Source organism: Python bivittatus, unplaced genomic scaffold (assembly GCF_059951505.1).
Source record: "Python bivittatus isolate LINGU-HERP-01145 unplaced genomic scaffold, Pbiv_v1 ctg000220_np1212, whole genome shotgun sequence".
Taxonomy (NCBI): Eukaryota; Metazoa; Chordata; class Lepidosauria; order Squamata; family Pythonidae; genus Python; species Python bivittatus.
In genome coordinates this window covers 2,187,386-2,200,378 of record NW_028277048.1, presented here as the reverse complement: position 1 = coordinate 2,200,378, position 12,993 = coordinate 2,187,386, and the positions used below count along the sequence as shown (strand labels likewise).

At 43.4% G+C, this 12,993-nt stretch overlaps 1 protein-coding gene across 6 annotated transcripts in view; it reads left to right on the top strand.

Moving 5' to 3' along the window:
- Window positions 1-12,993, top strand: part of RGL3 (ral guanine nucleotide dissociation stimulator like 3) — a 29,756-nt gene that overhangs the window by 12,975 nt on the left and 3,788 nt on the right. For 4 of the 6 annotated variants that reach the window (XM_088137634.1, XM_088137635.1, XM_088137637.1 and 1 more), the window contains 9 exons: window positions 160-375; window positions 1,695-1,798; window positions 2,007-2,091; window positions 5,203-5,271; window positions 5,573-5,650; window positions 6,191-6,223; window positions 6,394-6,515; window positions 8,787-8,876; window positions 10,235-10,379. In XM_088137634.1, coding sequence (XP_087993760.1) covers window positions 160-375; window positions 1,695-1,798; window positions 2,007-2,091; window positions 5,203-5,271; window positions 5,573-5,650; window positions 6,191-6,223; window positions 6,394-6,515; window positions 8,787-8,876; window positions 10,235-10,379 — 942 coding nt within the window. The remainder of the gene's footprint in view (window positions 1-159; window positions 376-1,694; window positions 1,799-2,006; window positions 2,092-5,202; window positions 5,272-5,572; window positions 5,651-6,190; window positions 6,224-6,393; window positions 6,516-8,786; window positions 8,877-10,234; window positions 10,380-12,993) is intronic. The other 2 variants (XM_088137638.1, XM_088137636.1) reach the window with 2 other exon arrangements.

The window sequence follows — 12,993 nt, the reverse complement described above, 5'->3', positions numbered from 1 at the left end:
TGGACGAGAGTTGGCTGCCATGGGGGTGAGTTTGGGGTGGGTACGTTGCTTTTTAATATGCCTATTTCATGCCTTGGAATTTGAAAACCTGTTCTGAAATCAGTTAATGCACTGAATGGCACCAAGCTGAGTTCCTTCCTTCACCTTCCCTTCCCCCAGCACCTCTTTAGAGCAGTGCTACCCTTCCACTGCCTTGGCTGCATCTGGTCCCAGCGAGACAAGAAGGAGAATCAACACATGGCTCCCAGTGTCCGTGCTACCGTGACCCAGTTCAATGCAGTCACCAGCTGTGTCATCACGTCTGTGCTTGGGGATCTGGCCATGCGCATTCCCCAGCGTGCGCACCTGCTGGAGAAATGGATCCAAATTGCTGGAGTAAGGGAGAGGGCCAGAGTGTGGTAGTGGGAAAGATGAAGAAGGCTCTCAGGGCTGAGCATGGTGCTAGGGATTGCATATTTGATCTCTTGGGGAACTGGGAGCCAGAGATGTAGTGATTGCCCAGGTGCATTCCTTATCTGTGACAAACTTCCCATATTTCCCGTCAATGTTTACCACTAATGCCTCTTGCAACCTTTTCAGTTCACATCCCTGAAAGGATTTTCTTGTTATTTTTCTGCATGATGTGAATTCTTAGTTATTGTGTGCTCTGAGCCTGTACATATTTCTGTTCCCTGAAGTAAAAGCACCCTGAGTTTTCTGGATGAATAAAAAAAAATGGAGTGGAAAACTGCAAGAGGGAGAATTGAGCATGCTTGATGGTCACAGAAGTGGGGACCCACACTGGCCAATTGCTAGTATGGCTAGAGAGAAAAGGGCAGAGGTACTGGGGCAAAGGCCCCAGAACTGGTCAGCTGGATGTCAGAGTAAACACCTCTTTTAAACTCCATAAAATCTGGTGGGGCTTCTTGGATGCCTTTGGATGGGCACAGCAAATGACTTTATAGTCCTCTAAGGAAGTCTCAGGTCACACAGTGCTGTAGTGTTGAAGTATCTCAGGCAATGTTCTGCGGGCAGGTACATGAGGAAAGGTCAGAGTAGGCATGGCAATGAACAAGGCACAAGTGGGAGCTCTCTTGGACAGTAATAGGCTGAATCCAATTTCGTCATATTTAGACAAATCTCGATTCAATCTGTTCCCACGTCACAATGATCAATAGTTTGTTTTAATTATCATGCTCATTCCTCTGTTCCTTCACAATGAATGGTTGGGTTATAAAGATAGGCCTCAATATTCTGCAGGCCAAAGGCCCAGGTTGCTTTGATTAAAAAAAAAAGCAACCTTGACCTATGTTGAATGTATTGAACATGAAAACTATCTTAATAAATTGCCTTAAATTAGGGAAATTAACAAATTTAAATATTCATTTATTAATCATATTTAAAAATATAAATTTAATTTTGGGTGTACATTTTCAGAACTTCCATTCCTGGGTTGCTAAAAAATGTGAGATAACTTCCAATTTACAAATGATTGCCAGTTTCAAAATATTAAAAAACACACATTTTCATTTTAAATTCAGCCCTCTGCTTAACACTGGATTTATTTGATTAAACCAATTACGATTATGCTCTTATTTAACTGATTGTGCCTCTCTCTCTTCCTCTCTCTCTTTTACAACCTTTGTGCACATGACTATAATCTTTCCCCCTTTGCTGAACTGTTCATCTCTTCCTCCCTGACGCCAAACTTCCAGCGATGCCGGGCCTTGAGGAATTTCTCCTCGCTGTATGCCATCCTCTCTGCTCTCCAGTCCAACTCTATTTACCGACTAAAGCGCACCTGGGCTGCAGTCAACAGGTGAGCCTTTGTAAGGGAATGAGAAGAGGGAGGGCAGAGGCTGGTCAAACATCCCACATTGCCACCAGGCTTCCCTTCCCTTTGGCAAAAGGCCACAACATCATGGCAGTTCCCAGGGATTTTCCTGGAGAGCAAAATTCTACAAGAAAGGGAGAACTGGCTCATTGGACTGACCACATTTCAGGCAACTCTGCATGTTATCCCACAGAGACACCAGGAGCTCCTTTCGAAAGCTCTCACAGATCTTCTCCGAAGACCACAATCACTTGAACTGCCGAGAAATCCTACTGCAGGTAGGGCCTGTGTCTTCTGAGAAGAAGGAAAGGGAATGCAGTGTACAAGTGTGGTTTTCCAAATGGCAGGATCTGCCTCCATGAACGCTGAGCAGGATTTAGTCAGTTCTGTTTAAGGGTGGAGAGGGCTCACTCAAAACTGACTATGGCACTCTGTTTCACCTGGGGCCAAAGGCACCAACTTCCTCCTCCAGCCAATAGGGAAGCCTATCCTTTCACCAAAGATATCCCCACCCTACCCCCGCCAACGTTCACCTGCAGGACAAATAAGTCAGTGAACAATAACTTCCCACCCTCTCCTGCAAATGGAGAAAGGTATTCATTGTTCCCTTTTCCCCATGCATCCCTCTCCTTCCATCACGTGGAGGTTAGAAGAGCAGGCTATTCCCATATGAGCACAGGAACATCAACCAGAGGAGACTTCCCTGCTCTCAGGGTTGACAGAAGGACGCATATAAATGGAAGGATGGCGGGCTGTCAGGCCAATCAGTAGAGGAGACCACTGAGCTGGGTCATTAGGGTTTCACAGAGCTGAATCTGACACCTTTGTTAATTAGTTGCCGTTCTGCAGCTTCTGAGTTCCACGTTCATTTATTTAAGTACCAAATAACTAGTTAAAAGAATTGGCTCAAGTTGCTATGCTCATTTCTCGGCTGACTACATCATAATTTATCTGCTGGAAAGGAACACTGGGACTGTCTCCTCCCTTTTCTCGTCTACTCTACTCTACTCTCTTCCTTGAAGTAGGCTGAAAGGAGAAAAAAAGAGGGGAGAGGCAAGAAGGGACTCTTGTGGTTCCAGTAGTTGCATGATGATGATTTAGCAAGCTGGGACAGAGTATTTGAAAGAGACCAATATTTCAGAATATTTGGAAATCTCCACTTTAGTTTTCAGATTCTTTGCTAAAGGTACAGCTTACATTCCTTTCTGTTCTCTTTGAGCTGCTCAATCTGTGTCTGGATTGAATAAGTTTAAAGTTCAAGTACAGACTCACATGACTGAATGCCTCTGCAAAGCAAGTAAAAACAGTAACAAACAGAAAATTCCTTTTCTCTCACATTCGTTTTTGATGTGATAGATTTATTTCATAACAGAACGTTTTGATTTCTGAGCTCCACTTGTAGTGAAGATCTGCCCGCTGAGGCCTGTGGCACTTCCTTCTGAGTTTCTGATTTAAGGGGGCTCCCATATCACAGCTGCAAAAATCCAGGGAATCACTCTCCATCAGCAAAGAGTTATAATTTCTGTATTTCTTTGCTGCCATCTAGTGGGTCTCCAGAACTTTGCGGCCAAGATCTGGTACTCTACTTACCATGTAATCGTAGAATAATTAGCATGTAAGGGATGATATCCTCTAGGCCAGCAGTTCTTAATGTGTGGTCCGAGGACCCCTAGGAGTCCCCCAAGACCTTCTCAAGGGTCTGCGAAATCAAAATTATTTGCCAGATATTGAAGATATTTGCAAGAAATTAAAGCAATGTCACTCTTCTCATTGTTATTTTTAATTTGTTAAAAAACAGGATTTTTTCATGAAAAATATTTCATTTATGTTAATATCTAATAGGTTTAATAATGATATTTTTACATGATTCAGTAAATAAATATTCTATGAATGTGTCAGTTTTAATATTTAATATGGTAAGCATTGATAAATATAACCCATACAAACATAAGTTTTTTGGGGGTCCTCCATAATTTTTAAAAGTGAGAAGGGGTCCTGAGAGCAAAAAGTTTAAGAAACACTGTTCTGGGTCACCTCCTTGCTCAGTGCAGGAATCTACTGTTACAATATCTCCAACAGGTGGCCTTTTAGCTTCTCTTTAAGTAGCCCCAGCAAAGGAAAAAACCCCATCTCCTAAGGCAATCTGATAACCTTTAAGACATTCTTCCTGCTTTAATTTAATTCTTTTCTCAGTCAAAACCCCATATTCTTTCACAACCATTTTCTCTACTTTTTTTCTCATTGGAATTATGTGTAATTTTTCATCCAAGTTTTTATTTTCAAGAAGTTCCCAACGCTCCGGCACTCTCTTTGTCCTGAGGATTTCAGTCTATGGGATCCCACTCCACTTAGTACTTCTCTAAACTTGTTGAAATTCACTGTGTACTCAGAAGCAGGTCCCAATTATTTTCATCAGGCTTAGCCCCAGGATAGTAGGTGTAGCACTATAGCCTTAGCTTATCCAAATGCCCATTTTTTTCAAATAAACAGCTAGGGTGATAGGTGGTTTAAGATTTTCAGTTCGTCCCATTTTCTTAATCCACTAATTCCTTCTCCAGCTGCCATTTCTTAGGAATGGCCATAGAAGAAAAAGTTAAACAGAACTAATACAAGGGGTGGATGGCTGGTATTGTATGTCTGGCATCAGAAAGGGTGCAGTTGTGTTAGTTTTTTATTTGTAATGAAATGGGTATGTTTAGTTCCTAGGTGCGGTTGGCTATTTAACATGCACTAGGGATAGTTAGCTATGTGGCATCCATGAACCGCTCCAGATGTGAGTTGGTGGCACGGTGAGAGTGGCTTCTGTATTTTGGTCAGCTGCACAGAAGAGGAAAAATATTAAAAGAAAATTAAAGAAGGTTCTCACCCAAAATGATAACTGAATGCCAATTATAGGAATCAAGCATCAACTTGTCCTTTTCCCCCTCCTCCTTTTTTGCCTGATTTACTGACAAAGCAAAGGATATCTACAAAGATACCTGCAACTGGAAATATGCTGCCCCTTTAGAGAACATACCGAAATGAAAGCTATCTGAACTCTGCCCTTCTTAGTATCTCCTGGCCTCCCTAATGACACTTCCTTGATTCCTCTCCATTAGTGCACGTGCTTCCGTCACCATCAGATGGAGCAGTGGACTTCAGAGTCATTGCGGAGGCAACATTATGCCAGATGAAAACCTTGTAGGATTGCCACATTTTTAAGGCAAGGTAGTGATTTGTTGGTTGGTTGGTTTCAGCCTGAGGTTCAGCTGAGTGTAGCATCTCTCATGAAAGAAAAAACTACTGACATTTTTCACTGACTGATTCTGGGTGTAGTTTAAGGTGGTCAGTTGGTATATTTTAATTTGATACCATCTAACATCAGTTTGCCCTCTGGGTCTCTTCTGTAGGAAGGAGGTACTCAGGGTCCTTGTGATGGATGGAGAAATCATCAAACACCAGTCAGGACTTCTCTGAAGGTGAGACTTCAACTAGAGCAAATGGTAAGAGCTTTGCCTCCTTGGTTGCATCCAGCCAGGGTTGTCTTTGCCCTTTGATGGAAGGTAATGGCAAAGGGTCATGCAGGACACTAGGAAAGGAACATTCAATCTCTTCCACGCTACCTTAGATCAAAGTTCAAGTAACTTTAAAGGATCAAGTAATCTTTTACAGGTGGGTGAGTGGGATTCCACAAGGAGTGAGAGAAAATTATATTATCCTTCTTCCTTGCTTGGCACTGCTAATGTTATGGCATCTAATGGATCCAATTTTTTGTTGCAGACTCCTACCATCCCATACCTTGGCACCTTTTTAACTGACCTGATCATGCTGGATACAGCACTGCCAGATTTTGTGGAGGTGAGCATCTTTGAAAGAGGGCTGAAAGAGGTGGAAGGAGAATGTCCTATTGGGCTGAAAGAGCTTCTCAGCCTTCTTTCTTTCCTAAACATGCCTCTGCACCCAGAAGCCACTGATGAAGTGGAAAGGAAGAAGGCAGCATGGCTGGACAGCAGTTCTTTTCTTCTCAGTGCAACCTCTGAAAGCGTGTGGGGGTGTGTGAGTTGGGAAGGGGAGAACATCTCAGCAACTGCTAGGGGGCTGCCTTTGTCTTGTGTCAGATGTAGTGTTACCCAGTCTATCCTATGTCCCAATACCTTTGTTTACTCTTTAAAATGTCACAAGTTTCTTTCTTACTTTTCTAGCTGGCCACAATGGTCTAAGGTCTCAGCTCTGCTGAGGAATTTGAATTCCTTTTAGCTGAAAAAACTGGGGATGATTGAGCCTGAAACTCTGCACACAAAGGGATTAGTGGGGGCTGGTTCAACTAGCTGCAGCTTAAGTTCTGTCTCCATGCACTGCCCACAGTCTCCGTTTTGCTTTCTTTTTCCAATTCCATAGGGCCACCTCATTAACTTTGAGAAGAGGCGCAAGGTAAATCTAAGGTGGAAGAACTGGAGGGATGAAGGATAAGGGTAGGAACTAACATTTCCTAGAATGGAAGGAGGGGCCGTACTCCTTGTCACCAAGAGAGTGAACAGGTGTACAACCACAGCAACAGCATGACTCTGTCATATACCCCACTCTTTGGTTTTTTTCTCCAGGAAGCAGCAATCCTCTCCTGCATCTGTTATCTGCAAGAGTCATGTCAGGGATACAGCCTTTGCCTGAATCCATCCTTCCACTTGGCCTTCTACCACCAGCAGCAGCTTTCTGAGGACCAAAGGTGGGAAAGGGAATTAAAGTTCTCTGCTGGGGATGAACGGAAAGTTGTATGGTGGGTGAAAGCATTAGATGCTTCTAGCGTTTGTATTACCCTGGTTGCACCTCTAGCTAGAGATTCTTAGGTGCAACAATAATTGCAAATTAAAAGGGTGCTCAAAAGAACTTACAGTGGTACCTCAGGATACAAACGCCTCTACTAGCGAACATTTCGGGTTACGACCAGCTTCGGCAGGAAAAATTTACCTCGGGTTACGAACTTGCCTCTACTTACGAACCGGATCCGCAGCCATTTTCCCTGCTGCCACGCAGTCGCGGCTTCCTGTGGGTGAGGTTGCGGTAGCAAGGAGACATTCAGTGAGGCTTGTGGTGTGTTTTGCGGTGTTTTGCGAAGGTTTTTGGTGTGCGTGTTAGCATGGCTCCAAAGAAAATGCAGAGCAGGCTTGGCGGGAGTAAGGCTCTGAAGAGAAAATTGCCTCGGGTTGCGACCAAATTCGGAGGGCGGAACGGATTAACCGGATTTACATTGAACCTTATGAGAAACTTTACCTCGACTTGAGACCAACTCGAGTTGCAACCAGAGTCACGGAACGGATTAAGTTCGTATCCCGAGGTACCACTGTACCTCTTTTTTGTATCAGAAGAAAGCAGCTTGCAGGGCCTTTATCCAGATCAAAGATGGCAACGCAGAGAGAAGCAGCTTGATCCTGTGCTCTGTGTGCCCTTTGCCTGCTGAAAATCGTTTATCCAAATTACTGTTTTCTTCAAAGATACTATTAGTGGAAATCCCTTTCTAGGTGCAGTTGAGCAGGGAGCAGCTGGCTTGCAAGGCAAACTGAATGACAAACTAGCCAAGTCATTTGAGCCCAGCCACCCAGTCTATGGCCCTGCCTCCCCTTGTAGTTTTCTAAGGCATAATTATGTGTGACAAGTCCAGACTTCTTTCATGGTTACAAGATACTACCCTCATCTCATCTCGTGTTCAGTCCATGAGTGAAACAGTCGAAAGCAGTGTTTCTTAACCTCCACAACTTTAAGCTGCGTGGACTTCAACTCCCAGAATTCCCCCAGCCAGCGTGCTTTCCCATTATGCTGATATTATCCACCACAACTTCAAGATGAGTAAAGCACATAACTCTGTGTCACCCACCATCTTGGAGGCGAGGCCAGCCGATCTATTGTGGGTGTGACTAGAGGTGTCTTTTCGTAGTATAGGCACTCTCTCTTTTTGGCCTCCACAACAGCTGTTTCTGCCCAGCAGTTTCTCTCCATATTAGCACTGTTTCCTGAGTTCCTCTCATACCTGTCACTCTCCCCATCCCTACTTTTGAAAAAAAATTACCTCACATTGCCAAAAAAAAGAGAGAGAGAGAGGAGAGCAAACTACTTTATTTGGGGAGGAAGAGACATATTTATGCTATTACACTTCAACAGTATTGTGAAATGGCATCAGTGGTGATCTTTCTGTTAACAGGCAGCAGCCGTATTTTTTTCAGAAAATTAATGAGGGATGCTGAACTGTTTTTTTTTGTGTTGTCGTTGTTGCTTGACAGATTTCCTATATTTGTCAGGTTCCGTCATTGTCCTCTTTCCCTGCCACCAAAGTAAGAGAGTGGTTGTCCACCAGCTGGTCAGATTCAGCTGTCCTGCTTTTCAAGACCTAGACAAGGAGCAGGAGGAAAGAAGAAAGGAGGCTGTTTTTGCCCAGTTGCTTTCCCATGTTTCTTCATTCCACATTATTTTAACTTGGGACATGCCAAATAGGGTGTGAAACCAGTTTAAACAACTGACAGATAGATAGAGTCTTGGAGGCAGACTAACTCCATTCCTGCTGCAGTGAGCTGATGGTGGACATTCCTCCTTTGCATAGTAACTTGCTGAAAGGGGACAGCAGCAAGGTTAGCAAAGGCACCTTACCCAAACTAAGTGGCTCACTCCTAAATCAGGACAACACTGTGCAGCAATGACTCAGAATAGACTCAAAAGAAGCAAAATAGAGGTTGGCAATGGGAACAACAAATGCTCTGTTGGCATTGTTTTTGCCAGCTCAAGGATGGGTGAATAGTATTGACTCAGTAGTGGTGAAAGATCCAATGAGAGCATGGGGCAAGGTAGAGAATCAAAAAGGAGTCTGGGAATTGATGAGTAAGCAAGCAGTAAGGGGAGATTATGGGAGCTAGGAGCGCAGACCTTACATCCCAAAGAGTCATGTATGTACTTAGTCAACAGTTGAGAAGATATGGATATAGGGTCTGTCTTCACTGTTCTCCTCCAGCTACCGCATTTCTCGTATGATAGAGCCACCAGCCGACTCCTGTCCCAACTCGCCAAAGCTGCATCGCAGCCTGACCAAGCGCTTCAGCTCGTAAGTCAGCCCAGTAATTGGTGAGGGGAGACTGTTCATGTTCCTTCCTATCCTCTGCCTTCTCACCTGGCACTTGATCCTTCCCTCCATGCTCCAGACAAGCATCCCATCTGCCCTGTGATTTTTTGGCTCCTACAGCCTGCTGTGCTTGCTGAGGGGAAGGGCAACCAAAGGTGGGTTAATTTGGGTATGGACAGATTAAAACCACTGTGGAATGTATAAGTCAACAAATCAGCTGTTGACTTAATGCCTTATTTGTGGGGTTCCCTGAGGCATCTGGGTGGCCACTGTTGAAAACAGGATACTAGACTATCCAGAGTCACCTAAATTGATCCAACAGAGCTGCCTTTAAGTTAATAAGTTCTGTAAATCTGGGGCACAGTGTTCCCTTCTGCATATACCCTCAAGTCCAGACAACCTGTGCTGCTGGAGATTTGCAAGGGGTCTGGGTGTTCCAGGTCATGCAATTCCTGGTTCAGAGTAAAATTATAACTCACATTCTCCCAGTATAATGAGAGAAGTCCTGGAACTCAGGCTATCTGGAAGTTAAATTTTTCTATGAATTAAGCACAGTTTGGAAGAGGTGGTACTCCTAAATTAAATTAAATTAAATTAAATTAAATTAAATTAAATTAAATTAAATTAAATTACATTACATTACATTACATTACATTACATTACATTACATTACATTACATTACATTACATTACATTTCCTAAGGGGGAATTTTCAGAAGAAATGGGCTGTTACAGGATTATAATGAATATGCAGAATGAATGAAGTATTTTGAGTGTATAACTGTACCAGCGTTAGAAGTTTAGGTTGTCATGAGAAGAGACGTTCAGAAGTTTACTAATTTTGATTAGACATTTTGAACAAGGGAAATATTGTAAGTGGATTTGCAAGCTGGTAAAGCTTTCTAAATGATAATTGGAATCATTTCTGGAGCACATTTTATAAATGAGGAAAGGATAGAGCGTTGGTCTGAGAATTAGGGAAATGATACTCAGAGGAAATGATAAGACCAAGACCTAAACCCAGTGATGAATACATGGCAAAAAATAACTTTGACCTGAGCAGGTTCTGAAGTACAAAATCCACATTCAATCCCCAGATCTACACCGGCCTCTCAAGCTCATGCCTGGTGTCGGGCTCAGGTACACAAAAGTTATTTGTGCTGCTGGGTTGATACAGGGTGAACTCAGGGTCTTAAGGGAGAGTGAAATGAGGGGGGTGGATGTGAGGAGATGCTGGGGGTCCATTTGGTTTATTCTAATGAGGAGATAAAAGAGAATATGTGAAACTGCATGCTTCCCTTGACCCCCTGCCTGGACCCTTTCTCAACCCTTCTTTGCAGACTTCTCTTGGGCTCAGAACCATCTGCAACTCCTTCTGGGCCTGAAAAGGCTGGAACTGTGCAACTGGGGTCCTCTAGCAGCCTTAACTCTGAGGATGGGTCCAGCACCCCTTGCTCCCCCACACGGGGATCCCCTGGAATCAAGGTGACATGTTTATTTTATTTCTAAAATAATTTCTGTCCTACCTTTCAAGCCTTAGGATGATGTGCAGTTCAGAAATGGACACTTATGCAATTGGTGGAACACAATCACAATACAATACAAGTGCAACAACCAAAAGCTGGCTTTATAAGATAACTCTCTTCAAATGGTTGTATTTTACTGTTTTGTTGTTGACCATTGTTCTTAGGGTTTTATGAACACCACTCAAGGCTATTTTGGGAAATCATCATCATAATTATCAAAAACAGGATTTAAAAACCTAGCATTATCATATTGTTGCCACAAAACAGAAGGAAAGAAAAATTCAACATTAAACACACATACCCTGGTTCTAACAAATCAATTAAAACCAAGCATCTGTAAGGTATTAATGAGAGAACCTGGCCTACTTATTTTTTTCTTAGGAGGACATCCTGGATGCTATTATCCCAAAGACTCTGTCTTGTGTCTGTAACAAGACGGAGAATAGCAGAACATGGCACAGATCTGGACCACAGATCTTGGACACAGTGAACAAGAAGATTAAACACAGGCCTGATTAAGAAATTGGCCCAGAGAGTAATAGAAGGGAGTGGATGTCATTCTTGCTAATAAATACTGTATATCCCATAAAGGAACATGAACATCAATTGTTGAAGTTGACCTTACAATACAGCAACCACAATATGTATTGTGTCTCTATATTTTTACTTCTCTGGTTGAAAATGATGATAACATTCAACCAGGTTCTTTCACCCATACAGATTTTGGTAACCTTTTTCAAGCTGGTGGCTTCCAAATGTGTGAAACTATGATACCATCATTCCCACGGGGTGGGGGTGGGGTATGCTGACTCAGATTTACAGGTTGTATTTGAAGGCCACAAGATTGGAAGAAGTCGCCTTAGAATAAGAAGGTTATTTTCTTTCTTTTCAGCAATATAAAAACCTGGAATGTGTTCTAGAAAAGTTGATGCAGCTTGCACCAAACCCTGGATCAAGTTATTAACTGCTGCTTCATTTTTGGGATTGATTGCAGGTTATCTGCAGTGACACAGCCAAAGTATGTCAGCAGGGAAGACTCCCTCCCCCTGGTTTCATTGGCTGATCTGTAGATGGGGTGGGATCTATGGCTGGCAGTAGGATTGCCTTGGACACAGACTGATGGGCTGAGAAAGGCTTCATTTCAAATCACATGTTGAATATGTAAGGTTTACCCCGTTCAGCTCCAAAGAAACTCTCGTGACACGCACGTTCAGCAAAGAAGTTTACTAGAGTGTAACGTAGATAGGTACAGACAAAGCCAGGGTTGGCTTGGCATAGATCACATGGTATTTTATAGGTTCCCCATTCCCGCGCTTTACCCCGTTGCCTCGTTACCGATCACCCACAGTAATCCCCCCTTGCCCAAATGGCAGATTCAGTCCGGTTCTTTTGTCCTGTTGATTGCTGTCTATTGTTCGTGTGGTTGTTGTCTTTGTTGGGTTTTCCTGTTGCGTGTAAAGCCGGGCGTTCTTGATTGCGCATTGATTGCTGTGCTTCCAAGCCGCTGCGCTTCCCTTTGTCTGTAGAGCTTGAGGGAAGCTGGCGGTATCCGCTTGCGGGTGGAGTTAAGCGCTGCCACCTGTTGGCAATCAGTTCAGGGTTTGAACTTCCCCTTTCTGCTTCTAGAGCCTGGGGCAGTGAAATTGACTAGGTGAAACCGAGCAGCTGAGCAGCGGTGTTCGCTGTGGCGTGCCGGCTGAATCTGACAGAATACTTATTTCACAGCCAGCAGTTTCTCTCCCAAGGAAAAGACTGGCAATGAACCACGTTTGTTGGCATAGGATAATCAATTATGAGGAGTTGTAACTTACTTTGTGTCTGGTGAGGGACAAGGAGCCAAATCAGTTGTGGCACCTTCAAGCAATGTATTGTCTAAGCCAGGGAAGCAGATGCACAAGCCATGATGTCTTCTGAGCAGCCCCACTGGCTTGTCCTGGGCAACCCTGGGCCAAGGTGGGGGAGGGGGCGGGGCAGCAGATCTTGAAAAAAGCACATAACACACTTTACATTTATAAGCTCCCAAAATTATAAAAAAGGTTGAGGTGTTACATAATTTTTATTCAACAGAAAATAGTGTTGTACATAAAATACACATATACATAACAAAACAATGTTAAAAAATAACTTAAATAGGAATATCTGAGTTAATACTGTTTTTTAATCAATTTCATCCCTGATTCATTCTTTTCATTATTAGCATGAACTACTGCCTCCCCCATAGCTTTCCCCTTTCCTTCATTTCTTCTTTCCCTCTGCTCCGTTCCTTCTTCTGCTTGGAGCCTGGAGGAAGGCTTTAATCTACTGGTCTAGCTCTCAGGTCAGAAGCCTCCCTCCCTCCCTCCCTCCCTTACTGTTTTGCAAAAACACCCTTTATTAGTGCATCAACCTTGACAGACAGTGGAAAACCAAGTTTTGCACATGGTCGTGTGATGGGTGCTGGGTAGCCATGCACGTGCACTGCACAGAGGAAACTTTGCCTTTAAGGCTACACTTAATGTGACATCAGCTTTTTATGGAGTAGATCCTGTGGAAGCAAAATCTATGCTATCCTAAGCAAGTAAGTGTGTGTGTAA